The sequence below is a fragment of the Leptomonas pyrrhocoris genome (genome assembly GCF_001293395.1).
Source record: "Leptomonas pyrrhocoris isolate H10 chromosome Unknown, whole genome shotgun sequence".
NCBI lineage: Eukaryota > Euglenozoa > Kinetoplastea > Trypanosomatida > Trypanosomatidae > Leptomonas > Leptomonas pyrrhocoris.
The window spans coordinates 83,126-110,011 of NW_015438370.1; the positions used below are offsets into that span (position 1 = coordinate 83,126).

Here is a 26,886-nt window from a genome sequence, read left to right on the forward strand (position 1 = left end):
TTCATGAGCCGCAGCAATTGTTCTGCTTTGAAAAAAGAAAAGAAGGGAAAAGAACAAGCGGTGGTAAGTGCGGCCTTCGTCGTTGCGATCTACCTGTGGGGTTCCCCGCTACGTCTCGCCGTACTTCCTTCCCCTTCCTCTGCTGTTGTTCGCCCTCACCTCTCTATATTTATGCGGCCAGGATAAGAACCACGGCGAGTATCATAGACGCACACGCACGCACACACACAAGCGCACCGTCAACGAAGAAAACACAAGTCGACGCGCGCGTGCTGTTGGATGGGGCGGTCAAAAGGGGGTCTTGGTGCGCAAGACATCTGATTCCTTCGCCCACGTTCGTGTAATTTGACTTCTTCTTGTTCTTTCTTCCGGTGAACGCAGCACTCTGAACGTTACTCTTTATCGTGGCACACGTTGCTCACTTTGACTTCGTGGGATGGCCGCAGTGGACACCGTGAAGGGGCGCTACTCGTCCTACAAGCTGCTGAACGATGTCGGCCGCGGCGGCAGCGCGCGCGTCTACTGCGCCCAGGACCTCGCGACTAAGAAGAAGGTCGCCGTGAAGCAGCTCTTCGGCAATCGAGCGCAGGATCGCGAAGATTGGCTGCGCGAGGTGGATGCGCTCAACACACTCAACAACCACCACTGCCCTCACGTGGTCCAGTACCTCGACCACATGCAGCAGCACGACAAGCTATTCCTCGTGGAGGAATACGCGGAGCATGGTTCGCTGCTGCGGCAGCTGCGCCAAAACGGGCCCATGTCCGAGGACGTTGTCTGCCGCTTTGTTTTTCAGATCCTCACCACACTGCACCGCATGTCGCAGTGGAATATCATTCACGGTGACGTGAAGGCATCCAATGTTTTGCTCTTCGACGCGGAGGTGGTGAAGCTGACCGACTTTGCGCTGCGCTCACGTGGAGAAGGTGGAGCAGAGCACGGCGGTCGCGGCGGTGGTGGTATTGGGGAGTTGGACAACGACAACGACGAAGGCGGCAGCGGCTCCGTTACAGCCTTAGGCTCGACCACGGCAGGCCAGACCTTCTCGGTAGATGGCACGTCGAGCGAGTCCCGGCTGACGGACTCGGCCACACCGCAGCGCACACGCGCCACTACCGGTGCCGCCGCGGCAGCCGTTGTGGCGACGGTGCTGTTGGAGAGCAGCGACGAAAGCGGGACACGCAGCGCCAGCGCGGCGGAGAAGCCCACCGCGGCGTCGTCGCCGCCGCCCCCGTTAGCGGAATTTCGCGGGTCTGTGTACTGGGCTGCGCCGGAGGTGCTTGCCGGGGAGAGCAGCGCGACAGCGGCGAGTGATATCTGGGCCGTGGCGTGCACCGCCATTGAGCTGCTGACGGGCGAACCGCCGTACTTTGACCGCTCCATACCGAACGCGACGCATCACGTGTTGAAGTCGTATTACGCGGTGATGGAGGGGGCCAAGCCGCCGGCGCAGGCGGGGACGAATGAAAAAGACAGTGCAACAGACTCCGCCGCGGTCGCCGGGGCTGAGCAGTCGCCACCCAACCGAAGCTCCGAGCACACTAAGCACAACGCCTCCCTCGATCCACAGAAAGAGGACGTGGAGAGGGGCAGCGGCCATGCCGACGGAGTCGGCGACGACACGGATCCTTCTTCGCTAATGCCACCACTGCCGGAGACGCTGCATCTCAGCGAGGAGTGTCGCTCCTTCCTCCGTCTGTGTCTTTGCCTGCGACCAGCAGAGCGCGCGTCCGCCGGTCAGCTCCTCCAGCACCCATGGTTTTGGGATGTAGTGGTGCCACAGCTGTTGCAAGCGGCGCGCGAGGGCCGCGGGGTAGTCGGCGGCAGCCCGGGAGAAGACGACGGCGGTAGCAACAACAGTAACAATGCGAGCAGCGGCACGAATGCCGGCGCGGGGGGGAGTCGCTTCGCGGTAATCGAAAAGTGGGTGGAGTCGAACCTGCTCGGCGACGAGGAGGCCCGCTGCAAAGCGTGGCTGGAAGGAGACGCGCTGTCGCTGCTCGTGCCGGTGCTGACGCCGCGTATTATGACGCCCAAGTACATCGGCAACGTGATGCGGTGTTTCTCCCACTTCGCAGAGGCAAACTCCGCCCTCGCGCCGCTGTTTCTGAACCGGTTAGGTGCGACGGAGCTGTGGAGCGTCGAGGAGCTGACATCCGCCTGCGATGCGGATCACCTCGTCACGCTGTTCCGCCGCTGCTGCGAGGCGCAGGATCCTCAGGTGGCGGTGTTTACGCCCACGCACCCCTCCGCCCTGCGCTTCGTGCTGGGGCTGGAGAAGGCAAAGGTGCAAGAGAGCGTGGTTGCGCTGCACCGTCTTTTGGTGGAAGATGCACCGCCGCAGCAGCAGCAACAAGGGACGCCTTCGACGAACGTGGCTGCCAACACTGCTGCTGCCGCCTCGTCGGGTGATCACATTGAACCGGCAGAGTTAGGCGAGGAGCACACCACTGCAGATGCAGCGGCGCCCCATCCCGATGCGGCAGCGGCGCAGGACGCGGCCCGGCAACGTGAACTGCAACAACAGCAGCGCCGCGAACGTGCTCGGGAGCGGCTGCTGCTTGACGGCGGTGCGGCGATGCTCTGCCACCGCGTTGAGTCGCAGTGCAAAGCCGCCTTTCTGGCCGGCGTCCCACCAACGCTCGAGTGGAGCACCATCAATTACTTCTTGGAGATTCTCGAGACGGTCGAGCCGCTGCCGGGCGGCCAGGCACTGTTGTGGGGAGTCCAGAGCGGGGACGGCGGCGAGCTGCTGAACACCAAATCCAGTGCAGCCGGCACCGCCTCGGGGGCTTCTGTGACGACACCGCGCGGCGACGGCGCAATGGGCAACAACAATACTAATGTGCATAGCGTACACAGCCTCAGCAGCATCGCTGCGGAGGGTAGCGCGGCGCCGCCCCTCGCCTCTCCCCGGTCTGCCACCCCTCGCGAGTCGCTATCACCGATGAGCACCGTGTTGCTCGGCCCTCACGTTACGCTCCCCGCCGCCACCGCCGCAGCAACGTCGTCAAATGTGGTCAACAACGTCAACGGTGCTGCGGGGACGCACAACGTCTCCAGCAGCAACATCGGGAACGCGTCTTTTAGTGCGCACGCCGACGTGGAATGGACCTCGTCCTTGTCGTGGATGCTGGCGGTGCAAGAGAGCGCGCACCACTGCTGCACGGCGGCGGTGCGCCTGCTCCTGCGCTACGTCCCCCTCGCGGCGGAGGTCAAGGCGGAGTACGTGGACAAAGCCGGCGTGAGTCTCACCGCAACCCTCGTGCTCGTGGCGTCGAGCGCGGCCGTGTCGACGGAGCTGCGCGGCGCGGCGGTGGGCTGCCTGCCGAAGCTGCAGTCGTGCTCCCTGCGCGCGGCGCGGTACCTGCGCGATCCAATTCGCTGCATCCCGCTGTTGGCGATGACCCTGAAGCAGAGTGCGTCGGTGCCGTTGCTGACCACCTCGATGCTGGCGGCGCTGCGTGCCCTCACCGTGGAGAAGCAGACCTTCGCGGCGTGCGTCGGCAGTCCGTGGGTGTGGGACGCGCTGACGACGTTGCTGAAGGAGGTGGAGGCGCAGGGAAGCGGCAGCAAAGCGAGCAACGACAAGAGCGCAGGAAAGCCACACCCTGACGGAATCGAAAATGGTGCGGCCTCCGCCAACTCTCCCTCCCCGCCCCTCTCGCTTGGAGAAGCACGAAATGCGGAGCAGCGAAGGCTGAGAGGCATGGACGGTGCAAACGGCGACGACGGCTCTCACAGCAGTGACCAGAAGATCGCGTCGCGAGCGATGCTGGCAGACATCGTCGCCCTGATCGCGCAGTGGTTCGCAGACGCGTCGCCCACGGCCCTCTTGAGCATGGCGACGGCCGCTGCAGCGGTGCACCGAAGCATGGCACTCTCCTCCCCCACCCCGCCTCAGCCGCCTCCGTCGTCGTCGGTGTCGCTGCCCCCGGCCACCACCAACAACGCCACGAGCAGAAGCATCTCCTTGGCGAACCCCGCCTCACCCCCCTCTCTGCCAGCGCTGCTGCAGCGGCTGCGTGTGCAGCTGACGCAGCTGTCACACAACGAGGGCCTCTGCAACGGCGATATGCTGCAGCATGTTGACAAGGCACTAGAGTTCCTGATGCCGCTTGACCTTTCAGTGCCCGTTGCGGCGGTGCCAGCGAAGTAAGTACGGCGGCCACCTTGTGTTTAAACACGGTGTGGAATGTAGAGCGTAAACAGTTGTTATCGGTATATATATTTCTTCTTCTCTCTTTGCGTGTTAGTGAATTCGCTGCTCTTCAATGCGTCGGGAAACACCATTCGGTTATTTGCTGTTGTTTAATCCCTTTCTTCCTTCAGCGATGGTAGCTTCCCTGTGCGACATCGGCACCTCCATCCGTTAACCCACCCCCTCACACACAGCCGTTAAATTTGTCTGTGTGGGCTGTAACGCCTCGCCTCTCTCGCACACGTACCCGTGTATAACGCACGCGTGTGCGCTTGCATCTCTGACAGCGCCTTCGAACAGCGTAGAGGGGAAAAAGAAGGCCCTCGTGCTTCGAGACGAAGGTGTAATCCTCATGAGAAGAAGAGCAGCTGCAACTTCGTGTGCTTGCGTCTCTTCCTCCCCGTCCTCGAATCGCAATGGGTGTGCCTGTGCGCGTGGTTTCATACGTACGTGTGGTCAGTGGAAACCCTGTCAGCCTCTTTTTTGTTTTTCAAGAACAGCATTAAACGGTCTAATAAAGAACAGTACGCTCCGCACACCTACACCTTTGTGGGCGGTGGAACCCGTTCACACATACGCATTCACACTGAAGCACGCAACCTGTGCCATGTACAATGTATTCCCTTCGCTCATTCCCCGCGCGGCCATGGTGCGTGCCCGCGCTCTAGAGCTGGGCCGTGTCAACGACTACTACACGAGCGCCTCTGCCCCGAGCAGCTCCACGCTCGTCGCAGCCGCGCCGTCCGCCACGAACGTGTACGTGCTCGCGTATGGGGAGCGCGAGGGACTCGCACCGGGCGAGCGGCTGGAGGTGAGCGGCAAAAACGTGAGACTCGTGCGCACGCTGGCTTACGGCTGCCCGCGCGGCGTTACCGTGCAAAGCGCGTTTACCGGCCGACTCTCCGACGAAGACTTGAACGGGATTACGGAGCAGTTGGATGCGCTGCACCCGTGCGGGATGGACATGCGCAAGCTGGCCGCGCTGCAGCTGAAGGAGACGGCCACCTCGTCTCCGTCGTGCTCTCCCGTCGCTTCAACCACTACACGGAACTCACAACGAGGAGACGCGGCGCAGCTCCCGCGGCACTCGCCGAACTGGACGCTGCGGCTTCCCGAGATTAAAGGCAGCCGTGTGCTGCGCAACGCCTTACCAGACGATGTCTCCACGCTGAGCGGGGCGCATCTCACGGCGCAGCTGGAGCGCATGCGGCGGAGCCAGGAAGAGGTGGTCGTGGCGGAGTGGGTCAGCCGCTCCGGCGAGGATAAGCCAGCGACAAGCACGGTGCGGTGCGGCGTTCCAGAACACACAAGCGGTAGCGAAGGACCGTCCCGGCGGAAGCCATCCACGCACAATGCGAACACCGCCAGCAACGGCGGTGCGGACGAGGACGTCAGCGCGAGCGACGCTTTGTTGGTGGAAAACGGCGTGTGTTTCCGCAGCGCAGACAGCTGCGGTCTCCGTGCCCTCCGCACGGCCCGTCTCGCGTTCATCGCCAGCATCGAGCGCACGGCGAATGGGTTGGCGCGCCGTCAGCGCCGTTTACCCGGTGAGGAGCTCCGCGCCCTCGAGGTGCTGGACGTGAGTGCGATCGACTTCACCTTCGCCCACGCCGCCCTGCAATCCACGTTGGAGTTGGGCCTGCACACCGGCGAGGGCTGTCGCATCACGCACGTGCCGCTGACCGACGCCGCTGCGCAGCGGGTGGAGTCGCCGGCGGCCAGCTACATCCGAATTGTCGCCGCGGAGTCGGGCACGGCGTTTCCACGGCCGTTCGATTTTGTGCCGACGCACTCGTTTGGCGTGGGTGCCTACACCGCATATTTGCCGCTGCCGCTGGGGCCGTACACCACGGAGGAGGCGGCCGGGAGCTGTGCGAGCTTCGACGCCGAGGAGGGCACCGGCGGTGGCGGTGCGTCCTCCCCCTCTCAGCCGACGCGCCGTCGCAAGAGCATGCACTTGCAGCATCCGATCCATCGCCGCTCCGGCGTCGAGGCGGAGGTTGGCGGGACGCGGCTCGACCGGCAGCAGCTCGCGGTGCAGCTCTCACAGGCGATGGCCACGCTGCGCCGGGGGGCGTGCATGCTCGTCACCTTCGTCCCGACGCCCGCCACGGCGGCGGCGCTGTACCGGGAAACGGAGGCGCAGCACCACGCAGAGGTGCTGATGGAGCACCGCATGGTGGCCAACTCGAAGGCGTGCATCGCCGAGGCGATTTCGCGGACGGGGCGGTGGGGGTACATCACGGACGAGGTGCTGCCGGCTGTGGACAGTCCGCAGGGCAGCTCCTTCTCCCTCATGGTGGTGCTGGAGTGAGGGCGAGGCGATACTGATGGAGCGTGTCCATGCAGGGGTCTTTTCACCCGCACACGCATCCCTGCATATCTAAAGCTTTTTGTTTTATGCATAACCGGCGGAAATAACTATAATAAAATGGAGGCGAAAGATGTGAAGTGCGGGCGTCTTTGTGTCCTCTTACTCGTCTCCCTCGCCATTCAGCGCACCACCACGACAAACGAGCCCCACGGGATCCCCTCCCTCTCGTCCAGCTTGGGCGGTAAAGGAAATGAATGCTTCGCTTTACGGACGATGGAAAAGGGAATAAAAACTCATCGCGATGCCGCATGGACTGGTCACGTCAACTCAACTCCCTCTCTCGTCTCCTTCGCTTGCGGTGTGGGCACCCCTTTCGGTTCCCCTGTGTGTGTGTGTGTGTGTGCGTCATTCAAAGGAAATAGGAGAAAGCCCAACAATGCTCAGCAACACCAAAGGCTACTCGCGCTTCTCGCGCTCTCTCGGCTACCACCGTGACGACCTCGCCACCCTCGGTCGCATATGTCTAGCCTGGAAGAGAACGGGCAAGTGCAAGGCCTACAACAAGGAACAGGAAGTCCGCCACACGCTTGCGGCAGCGAAGGAGGCGGAGCTGCGGAAGAGCGCGACGGCCCTCTACACCACGCAGATGGACCTCGCCGCGGATCTTAGCGGCGTGGAAGGGGACGCGACGCTGCTGCAGGGCATGGCCACCGCACAAGCCGGCTTTTCCACCGACCCTGCCAAGAAGGAAGAGATGATTGACCGGCTGGTGGCTGTGCTCAAGCAGGAGCCGGCCTATTTAAACTGGAGCCTCGACGCGGCGGTGGCGGAGAAGATGGTGGAGCTGCACATCGCACCCTGCCGCTTCACCCACCGCGGTGAGTTGGCCACGTCGCTGAAGCGCAGCCGCGGTGCGCAGGACAGAGAAGACGTGCGGGTAGCACAGCAGCAACACGAGGAGCAGCAGACGTCGCTGAAGAGCGTCAATGTGGAAGGCGCAGCAGAGGGAGAGCAGCGGGGGGCCGCAGGTGGGGTGGCAAATGGAGACGTCACGGCCAATCGGCCCTCAACGCAAGCGGCGTCCTCGTCGCCAACGCGGAGCGGCTCAGCGATGACGCTGATGGAAAGGATGCAGGAGGAGAAATGGGCAGAGCAGCGGCACCGCATTTTTCAAACGCTGACGCCGTTGCAGCGCTGTGTGGTGTGTCTGCTGTGGCAGCGCAGCTACCAGGTGGAGCAGGGCGTTGTGTGCGATGTGCGACTCACGCTGGAGAGGCGGCTGACCGACGTGTACGACCGCACAGGGCGCGTCGTTGTGAAGGGCGTGGTGGTGGCGGAGCGGCACCGCACCACCGAGGAAGAAAAGGGGGCTGAGACGGCGAATGGCGACGAGGATGATCCGCTGGACGCGTACCTGAGCAGCAGTGAATTTGAAGAGCTGGTGGAGTGTGAATCGAAGCGAGTGGTCACGCGCGTTGTGTTTCGGCCAGACTACGGCATGGTGGATCTGAGCGCGTTGCCGCTGCTCGTCGCCCACCTCAGCAGCGTGCCAGAGTGCGGGGTGGTACTCGCCCGCACGCTAACGTACTTCACCGGTAGTGCTTTAGCCCCGAGGCAGGGCGGACAGGCAGAAAGCGGCAGCGGCGGCGGCGTCGTCGCGACGGATGACCGGCCTGCCCCGGCCGACTTCCACGGGCTCCTCTTCCCTACACGGCAGCCGATCGCCGAGAAGGAAGTCGACCTCGGCGGCGCGGGACGCGCCAATGAAGTGGTGGAGGCGGTGGAGTGGGCGTTGCAGCTGTACCAACGCGAGGGGCAGCTGCACGCGGAGAAGAGGGCCGTTTGGGAGCCACCGATGGGGTCGGCGACTTGGTCAGCATCCGCGGCGCAAGCAGCGACGACAACCCACGGCACACCGTCCCCCTCCCCCTCCTGTTCTTCGTTGACGCCGCAGCAGCAGCAGCCGCACGTTTCGGCGCTCTTCCGGCATCAACGCATTCGCCTTCACGGTTTAACGCTGAGGCACTGCAAAATCACCTCTGCCGACGCCCTCGTCAGCGCATTGCACAAGCGCAACTTGGAGCTCTTCATGTACGCGTTGGACCTCTCTGACAACCGTCTCTGGTCGTTGCGCTTCCTACTCGTTCTGCGCACCCACTTCGCCGAACGTTTGCTGCGGCTGTCGCTGAAGAACAATCCGATTACGCGGAAGCCGGAGTACCAGGAGCAGGTTCGCCGGTCCCTACCGCAGCTCACTTCGCTCGATGGGGAGCCCATTCGCCGGCCGCCGCTGCGCCTGCCGAAGCCACTGCCGTCCTCCTGCACTCGCTCAACCGCCGAGGGGAGCCCTCCCAGTCGTGAGGTCAACACGCAGAGTTCGGTTGAGCAGCGGCGGGATGAAAGGGAAGGAGTGGGGGAGGAGGATGTGCAGGCCTCCGTGTTGGACTGTGTGGGGCGGCTGCTGTACATCTGGGAAACCCGCCGCATCCCGCACATCAACCGCGAACTTCACGCCCGTGACCAATCCGGCGATGTGTCGCTGCCAGAGGAAGAGGAGGAGGAGTGGAACGAGGACAACTTCCCGCATCGCTACCTGCACCCCGCGGCCACCTTCAGCGTCGCCGTGGCGCCTGGGTTGAACTTCTTCGACGCGGCGACGATGCGGGAGGCGCGATCCGTAGAGCTGGACCCGACGTACACGGGCATGCGCCTCAGCGCCGTGGACCTGCGCGACGCACGCGTCTTCGACGTCGCGATGAAGAACAGTTCCCGCAACCTGCTCGCCGGCCGGCCAGCGCTACAGCGGTTCGGTAAAGGCGCGGAGAACTGCTACCTGGCCTACCAGTTCACGCTCTACCCGGAGCGGATGGAGGTGGAGCACCACGTGACGGATGCGGTGGTCTCTGTGGCGCGAGTGGCGGACGTGGATGTTCAAGCGGCAGCAGCAACAGCAGCAGCAACCGCCACCAGCCCGAAGAGCAGCACGAAGAAGACGCGTAAACACACGCCAAAGACGGACGCACCGCAACAGCAGCAACAGCAGCCATCCAGCACGGCCGCGCGCTTCGGTGCCCGTGCTCGCGGCGCCGCCCTCACCCAGCACATCGTCACCCTACACGGAACAATGACGTGGAGGCTTCCCAGCATGAAAGCCGGCGAGTGCATCCGTGCGTGCTACACGCGTGTGTTGCTGCTGACGAAGAAGGTGCTGCCGGCGCAGAATCGGGTGTGGGAGCGGCTGCGCAGTCCGCCGTACGTCCTCGTGAACGACGCCGTCTTTCTCTACCAGGCACCGGTGAGCCCGTCGGTGACGACGGCGCCGAGTGCGATTTTCCGCGCCAACACCCCGGCCCGTCTCTCACGCCTCGTCGTGGAGTTTGGGTTAGAGGCATGCGGAGACGGCGCTGCGCTGGTGAGAGACGTGGTGGAGCGCAGCACGAGTCCCGCTGCGGAGTACGCCGCTCTGCAGGCGCTGGTGCTGGGCGTGCTGGGGCCCCGCGTCACGGCGGCGGCGGCGGCCGAGGAGGAGGGGGAAGGGAAGGGGGAGAGGAGCGCAGCAGCAGCGGACACGGTGCCGTCGTCCAGCACAGCCGGCACACTCGAAGGCGAGGACGCGGCGGCGCTGCAGCTGGCGCGTACGGCGGCCGCGCAGCTCGCACCGGTGTTGGCAGCACACGTGCGCGCCACGGCCGTCTCGGCAACACCAGCGTCTTCCTCCACCGCCGCCCGCTCGTACGTCATCTTCTCTGTTCTGGAAGGCGCGCATGCGGCGGAGGATGCGCTGGGAAATGTGGTGGGAGGCAATGAACCGCCTCAGCAGCAGCAGCACACAAAGAAGGAAGGAAGAGCGGTCAAGACGCACAACGAGGACAAGGCGGCCGTGGCGCACAGCAGCGCGGGGGAGCAGCAGGAGAACACGCAGAATATTATTAAGGCGTGGGCATCGGGCCTACACGTGATTACTCGGTCGCTGCTGCGTGACGTGACGTCCATCACGAACGCGTGCTACACGCACCTGTAGCGAAGCTTCAACGCATGCGCCGACGTTTGTTTTGTTTAATTGATAATTACTATTGCTTTGTTAGTTTAAATAAAGCGCACGCTTCCGCCTTCTCTTCTTTCCAAGAGAAAACTTATTTAAAGAGCTCTGTTTTTTGACAACAATAATGGGAAGAGGAGGAGGGGAAGCGCTCACCGCAGTACTCTCATTAGCTGCCCAACATATAACCGATTTTTAACGACCGTTTAACTCAGACTGCAGCAGCTGATGCTTCAGTATATAAGTAATAGAAGGAATAACGTAAAAGAGAGATGCACGCTTCTTTCAGAGTATAAAGTGAAGGGTGGATTATTGTCCAGGCCGCTTAGCCGTAACGTGCTGCTCTGCGATCAAGGCTTATGACATCTTCTGCTGTTGCTGATGTTTTTCTAACTGTTCGCGGAGATACGTCCACCGCAGCGCCACAACAAGCAAACCTGGGGGCACAACACCGCAGGCCATTATCACCGCAGTTCTGCGTCCGTTCCTTCGTTGAAGCAACCACGTTTCCTCTCTTTCCTTCTTCTTATCCTCCTTTGGTGCATATACATATATTTATTGGTGTACTTCATCTATCATTACAGTGCGAAGGAAATTGAAAAAGAGAGAGAGCAAACAGGCGAACATGTGGTACCGTAGCGTGTCGCGAGCGTGCTGCCACGGCCCGGCGTCCACGGCTGCTTTTCTGCGTTGGCAACCGCGGGCGGTGCAGCGGCGATGGGCATCTTCATCGTCTGGTAGCAGCAACAGCAGCGGCGGTGGCGGTGGCGGTCACGGAGCACGCGGTTTCCGCGCTGGCGCGGTTGATCCAACGCCGTTCCAAGTGAAGCCGAACTTCAACATTCCTCTGTGGCAGCCGCCGGCGCGTTTCATGAAGTATCGAGCCGTGCGGTGGCTCTCCAACAACCTGCTGGCGCTCGCCACCTACCAAATGGCGCTGGAAGTCGGCTTCACGATCGTCTTCGGCAGTCTGCTGTACGCCGACGTGATCACCGCGCAGGGCGTATGCGATGGGTTGGAGCGGTACCGCTACCCATTTGTGAGCTGGATTGACCTGTCCGACTGCGTGTACACGGAGCCGATAAAAATAGGGCCATTTTCGTTGAATCCGCAGAAGATGACCGCGCTGCACACGGGGCACAACATCGCGAACGGCTTGCTGCCCGTGCAGGTGCTGCTGATGCTCTCAACATTCGCACCGGTGCACCGGCTGTATCGCGTGATGCGTCACCTACCTCCTGTAGCCGCATCTGCCGCAGCCGGCAAGACCGCTGTTTCTCCGGGTGCGGCAGCGACGGTGGCACATCCGGCGCGTCGTGCGTCGTACGCGCGCACGTCTGCCAAGTCGACACCTCCGCGGCAGCCTTTCTAACTGCAAAGGCAGGCGAAGAGCGTGGGTGCGCTTGATTTTGAACTGTCGCCGTGGCAGCTGCCTTTCTTTTCTTTTCACACTTCAACTGAAAACAAAACAAAAAAAGAAAGCAAAGGATGCTCTTGTGGCTCCACTCGAACAGCAGCGCTTTGTTCTCTCGCCATGTCTGATCGATTTGGTAGGAGTTGTTTCTCCCCTCCCCATCGCGTAGCGCATGGGAAAAGGCTCTTCCAACAGCACGGTTTTTTCTAAAGAATGCGAGGGCTTTGACGCGGCCAGCAACGCACCTCAAAGCCGCACGCGGCCTCTTCCCTTGCTCGACGCCAGTATTCTGTTTTTTTCCTTCTCCTCACCTCGCTCCTCAGCAACAGCACCGAAAACAAACACAACACGCAAACACGCGTCACACCACTACGCAAAGACACGGGAAAAGGAGAACCTCCCCATTGCATCGCCGTCTACGCACTTACCGTCCAAAGAAAGAAGAACAGAGCAAAAAAAAGATGGCACGGCATCTCCCGATGCGGGCGCGCGGCCTTCGAAGCACTTCATCGTCGTCGCTGCCGCCGCTGCTGCTCGTCTGCGGCCTCGCTGCTGCGTTTTTCTTTGTTCTCGTCGCTACGACCGCCCATGCGGCGACCGCCACGCGCAACCCGACCGTTGTCAGCCACTTCGGCGACACGATCCCCCTCACCATGTACCTGCGGCTGAAGCGGCAAACGCAGCGGTCGTTTCTCTTCCCTGACGATCCAGCCGATGCGGCGATAAACTTAGACGAGGGCGCAGTACACGAAGACGTGGAGGGAAACGTGGTAGTGGAAGACCCTGCAGAGGGCAAGGCCGCCGGAGCAAACGGCCTGCCAGACGAGTGGAACATACGAGACTTAGAGCTGCCGGCGCTTGGCGCCACCACCGGCAAACACAGCAGCCAGATCGTTCGCAATCTGCCCCCGACGTACGCGCCACGGTTTGGCATTAATCGAGCGGTGACACTCGTGATGAAGGCGCCGCTGAGCACCGCCGGGAAGACGCTCGAGGACGACCCGACGCTGCAGCAGAGTGACCTCGCCGTGCGCTTCAGCGTGGGCCGCGGGCTTCAGAAGGAGTCGACGTGGCTGCCGTTGGCGTCGCGGCATAAAGTCGTGAGCATGCTGACGGAGCTGCTGGTCAACCGCCTACAGGCGCCGCGCGAGGCGGAACGAGCGGAGCTGGAGCGCGAGTTTGATGAAGTTACGGAAAATGCACACGGGCCGGCCGTGCACTACCTCTCCCGCGTCACCTTCTACTTTGGTTATCAGACGGGTGAACAGCACAAGTTTACGTCGTTTGCGATTGACGCGAGTTACTCGCCGGTGAAGAAGGCGGGGATTGATCTCCACTTTATCTGGTCGGAGCACCGGCCGTACAATCCCAACCGCGCGCTTGTGTTGTGCACTGCGGCGTCGCTGCTGGCGGCGATGATGATGGTGGTGGTCGTGTTTCATCCCTCGAGTCGGAGCATGCTGCTCTTTAGTCAGCGCATCGTAGCCGTGCGTGCGCATGAGTAAAGGGGGAGGGGAAAGCGGCAGGAGTTGTGCATGTCATTTGCTATTTGCTTTGTTTTCATTGTGCTGTTCCATCGAGATAATGCAGACCTGTAAACACGAAATCTGAAGCAAAATAATCGGGCATGATGCCGCAATAGGCGGCTCTCACATCATGTGTTGATCTCCTCTCGAACAAACGTGTTTTTTTTTTTAATTAGTTCGTTAAGCTCACAAAGGCTGCTTGTGAAGTAACGCTCCTAATCCGTGCCACTTTATCTGCCCCCTCCCCCCCCCCTCTCATTTTCCGTATTTACCGATGTGAAACTCCTCTGCGTTGATGCCGATGTCGACGCTGTCCTGAAGGTAACGAAAGGGAGAACAAGGTGTGCGTGCGAAGGGTAGCACAGTACACCATTGAAACAGAAATATCAGTACGTGGTGTCTCGGGTTACCCCACGACGCTCCCTTTCCATGGACGCGAATGTTGTTCCACAAGCACCGCTGAGTGGCGGCAGCAGCCCCACGACAACGTCGCCCGCCACAGCACTAAACGGTCAGCCCACCCTCGATGAAGTTGCCCGCATTCACCACCGCCGCAAGCTCGCTCGCAAAACACCAGAGCAGCGACGCAAGCTGCTGCAGTACCAGCGACGACACAACGAAAAGGATGAGCGCCTCTTCTACTGCGACTACTGCGACTTGTTTATCTCGTCAAGACAGAAAACGTGGGCGGCGCACCTGCGCAGTGCGCGGCACATGGACGCCTTTCGCGCCTACTACGATCTCGCCGCGCACGTCGAAAGTGTGTGGTTCAGCGAAATCAACTACGCGATTGAGCAGGCGCGGGGGCGAGAGGTGCACCGGCTGCAGCAGCAGCGAGCAGGGCGCGGCGCATCAACACCGTTAGCGGCGCAGCGTATTGCGCCCGGTATTGTCGTGGGCGGCGCTCTGCCTCCGCCTCCTCCGCCTCCGCCTCCACCGGCAGTGTTGATGCCATCGCCTGCTGCTGCTGTCGCCGTGCGTGTTGGCGTGGGCACGCCCTGCATTCGCGTGGGCGGAAAGGTGGTGATGTCCCCGCCCCTCCCGATCAAGGTCTCCGTCGGACCGCCTCCGCAGGAGGACGTCCCTCCCAAGAAGGAGGAGTGAAAATCGCTGAGGCGGGCGAGGGCGTTGAGTGACGCGACGCGTGCGCAGCGGTTGACAGTGTTGGGTACTCTCATCGGCGCACGCTTTGATCTGTACCCGTCCTTTGCAAAAGGGAGAAAGGGCTGTTCGCTGTTTACGTTGTGTAGCTTGCTGTTTCTGTTTTGTACACTCTACTCCAATAAAACCGCAGACGGAGAAGGAGAGGGGGGAAAGAGAACTCGGACGATCAAAGGTGAATGCACGAGGGAGTTGTGGCTGCGGTATTTAGCACATGTGGAAGAAGAAAAGAAAAATAGGAAATGGGATGTCGGCTCAAAGGCACACGCGATGAAGACGAAGGACTTTCATTGCTCTTAGCGCTTTCCTTCTCTCGCTCCACCGTTCTCCCTTTGCCGCTTCAAATCTGGTCTTGTTGTTGTTGCTGCGTAATTGCATCGTAAACACGAAAGTCCCTGGCAGAAAGCAGAAAGCAGCGTTGTGTCCCCATTCACTGTGCTGACTCTGCAGGTACATACACACACATACGTATGTATTAACAAATATATATATATATCTAGCATTTTGATTTCATTCGTCTTCTCCCATGCCCGTCAACGCAGCCGGTGGCACCGGTGATGAGCGGCGGCAGCGGCTGCGCGACCAGATGAAAGCGTTCTACGGTGACCCCAACGCGTCTGCGAAACGCGCCGCATCGCAGGGCGCCGCCCAAGGCAATCCGCACATCCCCCCGGAGCTGGACCTGGACTCCGAGCACTTCAACGTGAACCGCTACACGACGGATCTGCTGAAGCGCGAAAGCCTGAAAGGCCTGGTCGAGACGGACACCGACCTGCTGCGGCGCGTACGGAAGCTAGACGGGGAGCTGCAGGAGTTGGTGTACCGCAACTACGCTCGCTTCATCTCCGCCACGGACACGATCCGGGAAATGAAGGACAACGTGGTGGAGATGGACGCGAAGCTGCAGACGCTCTCGTTGAACGTGAGCACCATCGACGACGTGTCCAGCCAGATTAGTCAGCAGCTGCAGGTGCACCGCAGTCACATCGAGGCGACCATCACGGCAAACCGAATGCTGAAGAAGGTGCAGTTCCTCACGAGTCTGCCGACGACGATGCGCCGGCTGATCGACAAGGAGGAATTCAACGTCGGGGTGAAGTACTGGGTAGCGGGGGATGGGTTCTTGACGAAGCACAAGTCGATTGCGAGTATTACACAGATTCAGCAGAGCTGCTGTCAGCTGGCCGGCGAGCTGTACCGCGCGATTGAGCAGCGCATGTGCTCGTACCCGCTGGACGATCCGGACGCCATGGATCGCATTCGCAGCTACGTCGAGGATCTGCGACTGCTGCGGGCGACCTCGCTTTTTGAGTCGGAGCACATGGCCGACCAGCCGCCCTTTGAGGAGGCGGTCCTGCGGACGCTCATGAGGAGCGTGACGGCGAGCTTCCAGGTGAACGTGGCGACTACGCAGCGCAGCCTGAAGGCCGCCTTGGTGATTCCGGAGGACATCGCGGAAATGGAGCTGGCGAAGCGCGAGGCGTCGCTCAGCCAAGTGAACCTTCGGGAGCCACTCGCGCAGCTCAAGAACGCGTGTGCGATGCTCGCCGTCAACTCGGAACGTGTCTACGCCCTGCTCGACGCAAGCACCAGCGACGCGGAAGCATCGAGCGCAGCGGCGCAGGTTGCGAAGGATATTCAGCCGGTGTTGATGGACATGCTGCCATCGCTCGCGCAGTCGTTGGCAGACTTCACGCTGGCGCATCTGGATGCGATTGCGATGGACGGGGGGTCGGCCATGCGGAACCCCGCCGCGAGTGCGGAGGCTCTGCAGTCCGCCACTACGCGCCTCGCAAAGCTGCTAAAGCAGTTTGTCACGGCGATGACGACGCTGGCGGAGATTTACCTCTCCCCGTTGGTGCCCGCCTCCACCACAGCCTCTGGTGCAGCTGCCGCTGCTGCCGGCTCTCCTGTCTCCAACGACAACGCCGTGCAGCGCTACATCGGTGTGGTGCACGACGCCGCGCGTGGCGTGCTTCAGCAGGGCTACCAGCGAATGAAGGAAAAGGTTTTGCAGTTGCCGGATGCCGCCACGTTAAAGGCGTGTGTGCCGCTGCCCGTCGCCAACACCAGCGTTGTCTCGGCGATGCCGCCCATGGACGACGACCACGCGCAGAAGCTCGCCTTTGTGCTCACCCGTTTTCTGTACGCGTCGCTGTCGCAGAGCACGGCGAACGCGCTGCGCGGCATCCTGCTCGGCGAGGACGGTCTGCCGATGGAGGTGCTGGCGGAGACGCTGGTGGGCTTCGAGCGGGTGGCGCAGCAGCTGCAGCACCGTGCGATCATTCTCCTCGGTCAGTTGGAGGTGCAGTCGATCTACACGGCCGCGTTTGGTGGCGCGAGCAGCGAGGAGAGCGGTCTCACCCGCGATGCCTGTGCTGCCGCTGCCGCTGCCGCTGCTGTTGGGGCCGCGTCGACGAGCACGCCCGCTGTGCAGACAACGTTGCTGCAGCTGCTGCCGGAGTGGTCCACCGTGTACGACACCGTTAAGGTGCTGCCTACTGTGGCCGCCGCTGCAGCAGCGAGTTACCGCCACTACAGCTCCTCTGTAGCTGGAGGACGAGGAAGCACCGTACCCGTCGGCTCCCCGGTCCTGCGCCGTCGCGAAACGACCGGCATTACGGGGACGACGACGACGACAGGAGGCGGCGGTGCAGGCTCCGGCTATCGAGTGGCCTACGGTGGCGGCTTGGGAAGGGGCAGCAGCTCCAACGCCGCGTACAGCGACCACCGTGGCACGGGTACCAACACAGGCGGCGGGGGCTCTTCGCATCTGAAGCTAAGCGGCAAACTCGCGGTGGCCTACACACGCCAGGTGATGTCCGCCCTGCAGCTGAGCGTGAACAACATCTTTGCCAACACAGAAGTAGCGCTGCGGACTGAACCGGTGGCGGGGCCGCCGTCGCTGATCATGGCGTGTGTGGTGCGGTACGTCCTGCAGGGGATCGTAGACAGGGTGCGCGACGAGGAGGCCTACAGCGCGGCGCAGTTCCAGCGGCTGCAGGTGAGCTGCACCTTCCTGCTCCACGCGCTGCACGCCCCGGCGAAGGGCACTGCGCCACGGCAGTGGCGGAAAGAGTGGTCCGCGGAGGACATGGCAGCCGTCCAACGCCTGCTGGACGAGGCCTGCGCCTGCGCGTACGAGAAGTACGAAGCGAAGGTGCCGCTGTCGGCCGCCGTGCTCGAGACGGTCGTCGAGGCGGCCGTGCGAGGGGGGCGGGCGTCGTTGATGGCCGGCACTGCATCGCCGAACAGCGCGGACACGGCAGCCGCGATGGTCCGTGCGATGCCCACGGTGCAATCCCCCCACGACGGCGACGACGCCGCGCTGTCCATCCCGCCGGCTCTGCAGCGCACGTCTGCGAAGACAGAAGCGGCAGGGGCTCCGTCGCCGGTGCGGCACGACGACCCGCTCCAGACCCCGCAGCAGAGCAGCGCCTCTGCCCCGTCGCCCACGTTCAGCGCGTCGACGAGTCGAAGCTCGAGTCAGCCGATGAGCCCCGCGGCGCCGCCGGTGACGGCGGCCCCTCCCGCCGTCGTCCGTGCGGGGATGCCAACAGCGCCGCCAGCGGCCGCACAGCCCAGCTCAGCGACAACGGCACCTCCTCCTGCGTCCGCTGCTGCTGGTGCTGCCGCCTCCGTCTCCCCCAGGCCAAAGCCTTCCTCCAGCACGCCGCCTGCTAAGCCGGCGGCGAGCACGGGAGCGCAGTACTACGGTGCGCCGCAGACAGAGCGCGTTGCCCGCGTAGACGAGGAGGAGGAGCTGCCCCTATAGCAGCACTGCCGTATACGCGTAGAACGAGGGAGTGCGTCTCCTCAATATTATTATTATCACTACCAGATTCTTTTTTCCGTTTGCATTTCGGTGCCGCGGTTTAGCGTGTACGAAACCCATATATATATATATAACTGATGATGGTGCGAGGAGGGTGATCGTTTGTTGCTGTGTGTTGTGTGTAGTGTGTGAGGTTTTCTTTCTGTGCCCTGTGGCGTGGTATCGTCTCTTCAAGCCTTCTTGTTTGCTTCCATTGCAATTCTACCCAGCCGCTCCTCTCTTCGACTGAATCAACTCCGAATGCAGCAGCGCTCACCAGAGTGAAATTTTTTATTGGGGTCGATGGAGGTGAAGAGAACTGAAGACTTCTTTGTGTTGCCCCATCGACGGCGCATGGGGATGCGGAGGGGGGGGTGATATCTGGCTTTTGACCTTTCACCGCCTTCACATGCAGGAGGGACAACGAAATGAAATGGATCGGTGCCAATCGCTCTCTCCTTCACCGCCTTCCTCAACTCTTTCTCTCGACCACGCTCGTACACGCCTGCCCGGCCCGCCCACTCACTCACACATCCCCGACATACATCCAGAAGGTAGTGGATAGCTCAACCATATTTTGTTGTTCTTGCGACTGACTACAGTAGAAACAACGAAGCGAGAGCACCAAGGGTCGTTATACGTGTATAGTAGTCCACACATCTATATTTTAATCTACGCACCAGTAGGCCTAGGAGGGAAAAGAAGGCAGAATGCTCCGCGCCTCCTCGCGTCTCGGCATCTACGAGTACAAGTTCGGCCAGCCCTCACTGAAGAAGGCGTTCGGCACGAATATCGTGCCCGCCGTGAAGCCACGGCAGCCCTCTGCTCTGCGCTCGACGAAGTTAGCGAACGGCGTCCGTGTGGTGTCGCACGACCTCGATGGGGCGGTGACCTCGATCGGCGTCTTCGCCGATGCCGGCCCGAAGTACGACCCGATCGCCACGCCAGGGCTGAGCTACGTGATGCGCTTCGCGCTGCAGACCTCCAACATGGACAGCTCCCTCTTTCAGATCGATCGCGTTATGCGCTCCACCGGCAACGCCTACGGCCACGGCGAGATCGGCAAGCGCTACCTCAGCTGGAAGGCGGAGGGGCGGCGAGACATGTGGGAGATGCCGTTTGAGATGCTCGCGACGGGCGTGGTGGCGCCGCGCTTCCACGAGGCCGACATCGAGCGCTTCCGCGATACGATGGACAACCAACTGGAGGAGATGCGCTGGCAGAACCCGCGCGAGTACGCCGTGGATCAACTAGAGACCGTTGCCTTCTACAAGGAGCCGCTCGGGGCGCCGCGCATGGTGCCGAAGATCGCGAATGATCGCTGCAGCCACAAGGCGCTCTTAGATCACTGGGCGGCGAACTTCCTGCCCAGCCGCATCGTGATTGCCGGCGTCAACGTCCCGCACGACGCGCTCGTCGCTGCGTACGAGAAGCTGCCCTACAAGCACTCCGCCGAGGCCCCGCACCACGCCCGCGCGGCGTCCCCGCAGCTCTCCCACGCAAACGAGGAGACGCAGTTCTACCCCGGCAGCCACAACGTTGAGTACGAAGCCCGCGCGTCGGCCATGGGCTCGATGCCGGACATGCAGGCCGAGGTGATCGCCGCAGTGGGGGTGCCGACGTACGGCCGCGAGGCGGGTGCGAAAACGTACGCGGCGGCCCTCGTGACGCGTGAGGTGTACGACGAGGCGGTACGTGCGGTGTACGGCAGCCGCGGCAGCCCGAACTACTACGGGGTGCAGGTCTTCTACCGTCCCTACTCCTCTGCAGGGCTCATCGGTTACACCCTTCGCGGCGCGCCCGGGGAGGTGGAGGCGATGATCAAGACGGCCGCCAGCGCCTTCCCGGCATCGGTGGAGGATGCGGCGGTACAGCGGGGGGTGCACTGCGCCCACGTGCGGCTGCTGCACGAGCAGACGGAGATGGTGCGCGACTACTGCGACTTCATTGCGACGTCGCCGTATGGTGTGGGGGAGCTGACGCAGGCAATCGCCGCGGTGACGAAGGTGGACGTGGAGGAGACGCTGAAGAAGATGCTGGCCAAGGCGCCCTCCATGTACGCGACGGGGGACACGTTTAGCTTCCCTCTTGTTCCGGCTCTGAACCGCCACTAACTTAGCAGGAAAAGAAAAACTAGCAACTTAGAAACTTAGGTATTTTTGTTTGTCGCACACACCGCTTTTTGTAGTTGGATGATTGATGGTGTGCGCGCTCGTGTGTATGTACGTGTGGAAGCACGCCTCGGCAACACTCGTTCCTCCAACTGATCTTACAAGTATTTATACTATTTAAATAAAGGGGAATCTGAAGGCTACAGTGAGCGGAAGACCACCTGTTCTTGTATTGGAACGAACGACGTGCGCTTACTCATCTTCATGGGAGCAGATGTGGATGAGGTGCGCACCTTCTAAGAGCGGTCACGCAAGCACGGCACCGCGCTCCTTCGTAGCTTGCGCTTCGGGTTTGCGCGGAAAGGCGCGCCTTCGCATCGTGAAGCTGATCTGCGCCTCTCTTTATGCTTCTTGTGGGTGGTGGCTTTCACGGCAGCACGACGACATCGCTGTCGAGAGCGGTACGCAGCGCATTTCTTCTTCTCCGTCGTCTCCCGCTGTGTATGTGTGAACCGGCAAGAGGACCGCGATCATTCTTCTCTTGTGTGCCCTCCATCGGTTTGTATTTCTTTAAAGCGGTGAAGAAGCGCCGCGCACTCAGCCTCGGCAAACTGTACACAAGAAGCTCGATAACCCGTTGAGGGAACACGTAAACTTATTTTTTCACCGCACCTCTCTTCTTTTGTTTTCTCTTCTTCCGAAGTAGATTGCACCAGTGTTGCGCCATGCTGCCTGTTAGGCGCGCCTTCCCGCCGCGTGCGGCGCCACTGCTTCGCGGCCGGTTTACCCATTCTATTGCACGAGCTGTGCTTTGCTGTCGTCGTTGCTCGTCGCCTTTCACGGTGCAGTCGTCTCGATTCCACTGCACGACGGCACGGTACTGCTCCACGTTCACGGCGGCCAATCATCACAACAGCCGTAGTAGTGGTATTCACGGCGGCGCAGAGGAAGGAGGGGCCGACAGCGCGATCACGACTGCCGCATTACGTGCGGCACGAGACGGACCTCTCAAGGCACGATGCAGCGAAATGCGAAGCGAGTTGGAAGAGCTGGAGCGGATCAAAAACCTCTGCGATGCAGCGGCGCAGCGTCACCTCGACCGCAAGATGCAGCAGCTGTTTCTCTTATTGCTTTTCCAGGCGGTTGTGCTGTTCGACTGGACATACGTTCACTTCGACTGGAACCTGGTGGAGCCGATCACGTACCTGATCGGGTACAGCGCGACGTGGATCGCCATTCTGTGGTACGGGGCCCTGCAGCGGGAGTTCAGCTACGACACGCTGCGCGACATGCTGCGGGAACAGCAGTGTGAGAGGCTCTACGCGCAGCATAAGTTTGACCTGGCGCACTACGAGAAGGTGAAGGTAGAGGTGGACAGGCTGCAGAGGGTGCTGCGCAGTCTGGAGCCGCTGTAGGGCGGAGAAGTAAACTTTGCGAACCACGTTTTTGGTGTTTCGCAAATGCTCCTTCTTGGGTTTGTTACTGCCGTTGCTTTCTTAGGAGGGCGGCGGTGTCGTGCTTCTCTGCTCTGCTCAGTAGTCTTCGTATTTAGAGGGGAGGGGCGCAAGGGGTGTGTGTTCTGCTTTACTGTGTTGTTGGTTGCCTCCGTATGTCATTTTAAGCCACCTTTTGAGTGTTCCTTTGTTGGCTGCACTGGTGCCTTTAAACCCGCCATTACCTACGCTTGATTCTGTTTGCCACCATTGTTGTCTACTGTCCTTTCTAATGCGTCTACTGGAATCTTGCCTCATCTGTTCGTCTATGGATGACACTAGATCAGCTCCGCTATATATATATATATATCTGCACCATCGGACCTATCATATATTTTTCTCCTGTCCTCCCTTGATCCTCCCTCTGATCGTCCGCAACGTGTCGCACCAACGGTACTCTATCCACCTCCACTCTACGCACACTCACAGTCGCACAGCTGTGAAGTACGTTCGCGTGCTTTCGCTTCCTTGCTCGCACGCTGCATAAATTATTAGCCTTCTATCAAAAAAAAAAGCCCTTTAAAAAAGGAATTAATAACAACAACGGTATTTCTTTTCTCTTCTTGCTACGCGGACCGTGCACGACGCACCGTCGATCCGCGCATCTTTTCCACTTTGGCCTCTCCCTTCCTCCTGTGTCTCACCCGTAGAAGTCGAAGCCCCAGAGAGACCTCTTTCAGCTCTTCACCGGGCCATTCACCGTCGGCCGCTTCCTGCACGGTCCGTACACGAACTTTTACTCCCCCTGCCCTTCCCTATTTTTCTATTTAACATCGACGCGTTCTCAGCCAACGCAGCGCAAAGAGAGAATGAGCTCCGAGCAGTACTGGCGCAGTCAAGTTGCGCAGATGGAGGCGGAGTACGAGCAGATCATCCAAGGGCTGCGCGATGAGGTGGAGAAGCAGCGCCGCCGCTGCATCGAACTAATGCACGAGCAGGCGATGCAGCGCGCCACGGCAGCCGCTGATGTGCGCAACTTCTGCACGCAATACGTAGCGGAGGCGAAGCAGCAGCAGCAGCATCACCGTAATCCGGCCGTCGCAGCCCACACACCCATGGTCTATCGTCACCACAGCAGAAGCAGCAGTATGGAGAGCGTCCCGCTGCCGGCGCTGCTGACCTTCTTACACGAGTACAGCCACGGCCTGCTGCAAATGCCGGAGAACCGGCGCAAGCGTGATCGTCCCGACACGAGCCTCAGCCCGCTGCATCACCGCCTGCGGCAGCGCATGTTCGCGCGGCACCGGCAGGTCGGTCGTGATGATTTCGTGCTGGAGGAAGGAAGTGAGGGGCTGGAGAGCGGCAGCGCTGGGGCATCGCCTGCGGGCTCGCCGTGCTCGCCGCCCATGGCGCCTTCTCCCGCAGCCCCGAGGAGCGGGTCTCGTTTCGCAAACGCGGCCACCAACCCGCCGGCGGTGCACTCGACCTCGGCGAGTTTTGAAGCATCGCCGTCTGCCGCGGCGACTGGCAGCGGAGGGAAGGCGAGCAGCGGTGGTGGTAATGGGGGCCCCGTGATGGCGGCATCCGCCTTTGGCCTCCCTACGCTGCCCCCTCGTTAGCATACATCTCTATACAGCTCTCCTCTTCGTGTTGCTCTTCTACAAGTGTGTGTTGGTGGTGGACAGTCGTCGGCACTTCACCCTCTCCCATGGGCTTCGTTTGTTTGCTTTTGCATCGCGGCTTTGCGTTTCGTGTTCGCCGTCTACGTGGCCGTTGATCTACCTCTAATGGTTTTTCTCCAGCGTGAGTCCGCAGGCGCTTCGCCAGCCAAAAAAAATACAGCGAGGATTGAAAGAACGAAGGCCAGCGAGCAAACGAAATGGGCAGTACGAGCACGGCTGGCTGCGGAATGTGCTGTGTGTGTGTCTGTGTGGATCCCCGAAAGGAAAAATAAGTCTTGTTCCTCCCCACGCTTTTTCATTATGAAAGTGGACGGCAATACCAACGAATACACATACGCCCTCAAGTGCTTTATGAAATCTTTTTTTTTAGAAGTTTTTTTTGTTTGTTTAACGTCGCTGTGCGCGTGCGTTGTGGAGGCGCTGCTTTCCCGTTTCGCGATCGGCCGCACATGCCCTTTTGACGCAGCGGCTTTTTTTCGTCGTGACACACTTGGCAATGAAAGCCGCGTGAAAGAGAAGGGAAAAGCCTCTCCGATAGAGGAAGGTTGTTTGGAGGAGACGAGTCGCGAGTGAGTTGAAAATCTCCGGTTTGGTTTCCTCCAGCGGCAGCGGCGCTGTAAGGCGTCAAGGCACGTAGCCTCCTCCTTTGCAGCGGGTCTCCCCGATGGTTATCACCGCCGTCGTCGTCGTCGTCACCGCGTAGGATGTCTTGCGGTGTCAAAGAGGGAGTACGTTTTGGGGGTTTGCGGTGACGGTGCCCTACCGAAATACTCTCCCTTGCATTTCTTCCGTTTCTGGAGAACGGAAAGCAGGCATCCCCGCAGCTGCATCGCCTTCCGTGGCGCAGTGCTGCGCGGGAGGGGAGGGGAGCGTGTTAGCGTGCGTCATAAATATATTCTTCTTCATCACATCCATCCTTCTTCTTACTTTGCGATCGTTGTTGGCTGCTATACTTTTTGTTTTCTCCTTGTATTATCTACACCAGCGGCAATGAGCGCAGATCCCAGTGCAGGGGCGATGAACGTCCCGGCTGCCTCTTCCCCACCGCCGTCAGCTCTCCCCAGTGGAGGAGGTGCGTGGGAGGCGATCATCGACAAGGCAGTCGCACAAGTCACCGAGTACTTGACGACCTCGACGCGGGAGTTCGACCCGACGGCGGCGCTGTCGCGCCACATGCTGCATCTACTAGACCGCGGCACTCTACGCGACATCGTTGTCGAGCGGAACTACAACGAGCTGTGTGGGTGCCTCGGCTGTGGGAATAAGCCGCGAGGGCTGCTGTGGAACGTGGCGAAGGGCAATGGAGGGACGCTCAGCTTTGACTGGCCCTCCTCTTCGTCCTCGACCTCGGACGGAGAGAACGATGAAGCAGAGGAGGAGGAAAACGGTGAGAATACGAAGGAAATCAATCACCGCAGCTCGCCGGCCACTCAACACCTCAGCGAAACGAATAAGAATATGAACAATAACGCGTCTTCCGCAACCGCGACAAGTCAAGCGGAAGACAACGAAGAGATTGTCTACGAAGATGATTTGTACACCGCGGAGTCTTTTCGACTTGCCCGGCGGCAGTGCGCGATGCTAAACCGCATGCAGCGGAAAAGGCTACAAAACGAGAAGAAGATTTCAGCTCCAGGGCAACCATCCTCCTCCGCATCAGCAGCGGCATCAGCAGCGGCAACCTCGTCCCCGCGCGTGCGGCGCAGCGGCATGCTCGGCGCCAGCTTTCCTCAGCGGTTCTGCAGTGCGGAATGCGAGGACCTCTTCGAGTCCGGCATCACGCCGCGTGTGTCGCCGTACTTGAGCTTCGACTTTCCGTCCGTGTTCAGCGCGCTCACCAATTTGTTCCCCAACTTGAGCGTCGCCTCGCTGCAGCAGCTGGCAGGGGCGGAGGTGTCGGCGTCGTGGCTGGTGCAGCCGGTAAAGGAGACGGGTGTGGTGCGGCCGCGCGTTGATGCAGCAGTCACTGCAGCGACGACGACGGAGGAGGAGGAGGTGCGAGACACTCTCAAGCCGGTGCAGGTGGGGGTGTCGTACGAAAGCACGCTGCGCCTTCATCACGCACGTCCACGAAGCACGCCGTCCAGTGAGTGCAAATCAACCAGGAAGGTCTCCTTTCAGGACCGCGCAAACACCGACCGGGCGGAAGAACGCCATGAGCAGCAACCGCAGCTGCTGCGGACGGTGTTGGAGCAGATGCAGGTGTTGCAAGGAGTGTGGAATCATGAAGTGGTGCCGCGCTTTTCGGAGTCCCACCTCCCACGCGTGCCGGCCGCGCGAAACGACGCGAGTGATCTTACAGGGAGTGAAACACACGTGTCGGCAGCTTCTGCTGCTCCGTCACCGTCGATGACGGCGGCGGTGACGGATCAGCATCCCCGTCCCGTCCTTCGCGGTTCACTGTTGGTTTTTGATTTTATTATGAACACCAGCGGGGCAAGGACACGCCGACTCTTTTGCCTGCACTACGCCAAGCACCGCACCGCACTGCAGGCGAACATCTCACGTGCCACCGCTGCCGCTGCCGAAGGCCGCGCCACATCGTTCTTCTTCAAAGTTTCTGTAGATATCGTGGCTGCGATGGAGGAGTACACCCGCATGCACGCGTGTTCGGGTCAAGCAGAGCGCGACGACGTGAAGGAAGACATCGATGACATCGAAGACGAACTGCGCATCGATCCGGCGCTACAGCAGCAGCGACGCGAGCTGCTCACCGCCCACATCTTTTCTGAAGAAGTCACCGCGACGCTCTCGCGCCTGCTGATGGTCGACTACGTGCTGCTGATCAACGTGGCCTGGTCCGGCGTGTGGTTCAGAGAGCTGCCGCTCCGGGTAAACGGTGCAAAGGAGGAGTGCTCGCTGCTGCGCAGTTTGCGCTTTCCATTTGCGATTCCAGCGGTGCTGCTGCGCGCGGCGGGGTCGTCGCCGGAGGTGATGGGTCTGGCAATGATCTATGTAGTGGCGGCGGGGTGCTGCTCGACTACAGTGTGGGAAGGCTGCATGGCAGATGAAGTTGCCTTTGACGAGGTGGCTGACGCAATTGGGTTAACGGCAGCGGATGTGACGGCGGCGGTACGTTCGCTGATGCTCGGCGAGGAGGACGAATGACACGAGAAGTGGGAAAGGGCGCTAAAGGTGCCAGCGCACAGCAATAATAAAAATCATTATTATTACTGTTATCTTTTATTATT

The 26,886-nt window shown here is 60.8% G+C and overlaps 11 protein-coding genes across 17 annotated transcripts; all 11 read left to right on the forward strand.

The window, feature by feature from the left end:
- Window positions 1-179: 179 nt before the first annotated feature.
- Window positions 180-4,159, forward strand: ABB37_06318 (putative protein kinase; the record flags this gene model as incomplete). The annotated part of the gene is made up of 1 exon (XM_015804599.1): window positions 180-4,159. Exon 1 carries the CDS (start codon window positions 437-439, stop codon window positions 4,157-4,159), a length of 3,723 nt encoding a protein of 1,240 aa, XP_015656577.1. The 5' UTR covers window positions 180-436.
- A 500-nt stretch (window positions 4,160-4,659) lies between these two features.
- On the forward strand, window positions 4,660-6,515 carry ABB37_06319 (putative mitochondrial hypothetical protein; the record flags this gene model as incomplete). Of its 3 annotated transcripts, none has more annotated exons than XM_015804600.1 (1): window positions 4,660-6,515. In XM_015804600.1, exon 1 carries the CDS (start codon window positions 4,809-4,811, stop codon window positions 6,513-6,515), a length of 1,707 nt encoding a protein of 568 aa, XP_015656578.1. In that variant the 5' UTR covers window positions 4,660-4,808. The 3 variants fall into 3 exon arrangements, with proteins under 3 accessions (XP_015656578.1, XP_015656579.1, XP_015656580.1); XM_015804601.1 differs by having other exon boundaries at window positions 4,675-6,515; XM_015804602.1 differs by having other exon boundaries at window positions 4,695-6,515.
- A 413-nt stretch (window positions 6,516-6,928) lies between these two features.
- Window positions 6,929-10,536, forward strand: ABB37_06320 (putative mitochondrial hypothetical protein; the record flags this gene model as incomplete). The annotated part of the gene is made up of 1 exon (XM_015804603.1): window positions 6,929-10,536. Exon 1 carries the CDS (start codon window positions 6,952-6,954, stop codon window positions 10,534-10,536), a length of 3,585 nt encoding a protein of 1,194 aa, XP_015656581.1. The 5' UTR covers window positions 6,929-6,951.
- Window positions 10,537-11,136: 600 nt separating this feature from the next.
- ABB37_06321 (hypothetical protein) lies at window positions 11,137-11,926 on the forward strand (the record flags this gene model as incomplete). The annotated part of the gene is made up of 1 exon (XM_015804604.1): window positions 11,137-11,926. Exon 1 carries the CDS (start codon window positions 11,180-11,182, stop codon window positions 11,924-11,926), a length of 747 nt encoding a protein of 248 aa, XP_015656582.1. The 5' UTR covers window positions 11,137-11,179.
- A 363-nt stretch (window positions 11,927-12,289) lies between these two features.
- On the forward strand, window positions 12,290-13,473 carry ABB37_06322 (hypothetical protein; the record flags this gene model as incomplete). Of its 2 annotated transcripts, none has more annotated exons than XM_015804605.1 (1): window positions 12,290-13,473. In XM_015804605.1, the coding sequence occupies exon 1, from the start codon at window positions 12,430-12,432 to the stop codon at window positions 13,471-13,473; it is 1,044 nt and encodes a 347-aa protein (XP_015656583.1). In that variant the 5' UTR covers window positions 12,290-12,429. The 2 variants fall into 2 exon arrangements, with proteins under 2 accessions (XP_015656583.1, XP_015656584.1); XM_015804606.1 differs by having other exon boundaries at window positions 12,296-13,473.
- Window positions 13,474-13,813: 340 nt separating this feature from the next.
- ABB37_06323 (putative U1 small nuclear ribonucleoprotein C) lies at window positions 13,814-14,598 on the forward strand (the record flags this gene model as incomplete). The annotated part of the gene is made up of 1 exon (XM_015804607.1): window positions 13,814-14,598. The coding sequence occupies exon 1, from the start codon at window positions 13,924-13,926 to the stop codon at window positions 14,596-14,598; it is 675 nt and encodes a 224-aa protein (XP_015656585.1). The 5' UTR covers window positions 13,814-13,923.
- Window positions 14,599-15,045: 447 nt separating this feature from the next.
- Window positions 15,046-18,430, forward strand: ABB37_06324 (hypothetical protein; the record flags this gene model as incomplete). Its single annotated transcript, XM_015804608.1, has 1 exon — window positions 15,046-18,430. Exon 1 carries the CDS (start codon window positions 15,182-15,184, stop codon window positions 18,428-18,430), a length of 3,249 nt encoding a protein of 1,082 aa, XP_015656586.1. The 5' UTR covers window positions 15,046-15,181.
- Window positions 18,431-19,018: 588 nt separating this feature from the next.
- ABB37_06325 (putative mitochondrial processing peptidase alpha subunit) lies at window positions 19,019-20,583 on the forward strand (the record flags this gene model as incomplete). Of its 2 annotated transcripts, none has more annotated exons than XM_015804609.1 (1): window positions 19,019-20,583. In XM_015804609.1, the coding sequence occupies exon 1, from the start codon at window positions 19,180-19,182 to the stop codon at window positions 20,581-20,583; it is 1,404 nt and encodes a 467-aa protein (XP_015656587.1). In that variant the 5' UTR covers window positions 19,019-19,179. The 2 variants fall into 2 exon arrangements, with proteins under 2 accessions (XP_015656587.1, XP_015656588.1); XM_015804610.1 differs by having other exon boundaries at window positions 19,022-20,583.
- Window positions 20,584-21,154: 571 nt separating this feature from the next.
- On the forward strand, window positions 21,155-21,995 carry ABB37_06326 (hypothetical protein; the record flags this gene model as incomplete). 2 transcript variants are annotated; one of them, XM_015804611.1, is made up of 1 exon in its annotated part: window positions 21,155-21,995. In XM_015804611.1, exon 1 carries the CDS (start codon window positions 21,306-21,308, stop codon window positions 21,993-21,995), a length of 690 nt encoding a protein of 229 aa, XP_015656589.1. In that variant the 5' UTR covers window positions 21,155-21,305. The 2 variants fall into 2 exon arrangements, with proteins under 2 accessions (XP_015656589.1, XP_015656590.1); XM_015804612.1 differs by having other exon boundaries at window positions 21,282-21,995.
- A 505-nt stretch (window positions 21,996-22,500) lies between these two features.
- ABB37_06327 (hypothetical protein) lies at window positions 22,501-23,632 on the forward strand (the record flags this gene model as incomplete). 2 transcript variants are annotated; one of them, XM_015804613.1, is made up of 1 exon in its annotated part: window positions 22,501-23,632. In XM_015804613.1, the coding sequence occupies exon 1, from the start codon at window positions 22,883-22,885 to the stop codon at window positions 23,630-23,632; it is 750 nt and encodes a 249-aa protein (XP_015656591.1). In that variant the 5' UTR covers window positions 22,501-22,882. The 2 variants fall into 2 exon arrangements, with proteins under 2 accessions (XP_015656591.1, XP_015656592.1); XM_015804614.1 differs by having other exon boundaries at window positions 22,860-23,632.
- A 1,046-nt stretch (window positions 23,633-24,678) lies between these two features.
- ABB37_06328 (hypothetical protein) lies at window positions 24,679-26,803 on the forward strand (the record flags this gene model as incomplete). Its single annotated transcript, XM_015804615.1, has 1 exon — window positions 24,679-26,803. The coding sequence occupies exon 1, from the start codon at window positions 24,686-24,688 to the stop codon at window positions 26,801-26,803; it is 2,118 nt and encodes a 705-aa protein (XP_015656593.1). The 5' UTR covers window positions 24,679-24,685.
- Between the last annotated feature and the right edge of the window lie 83 nt (window positions 26,804-26,886).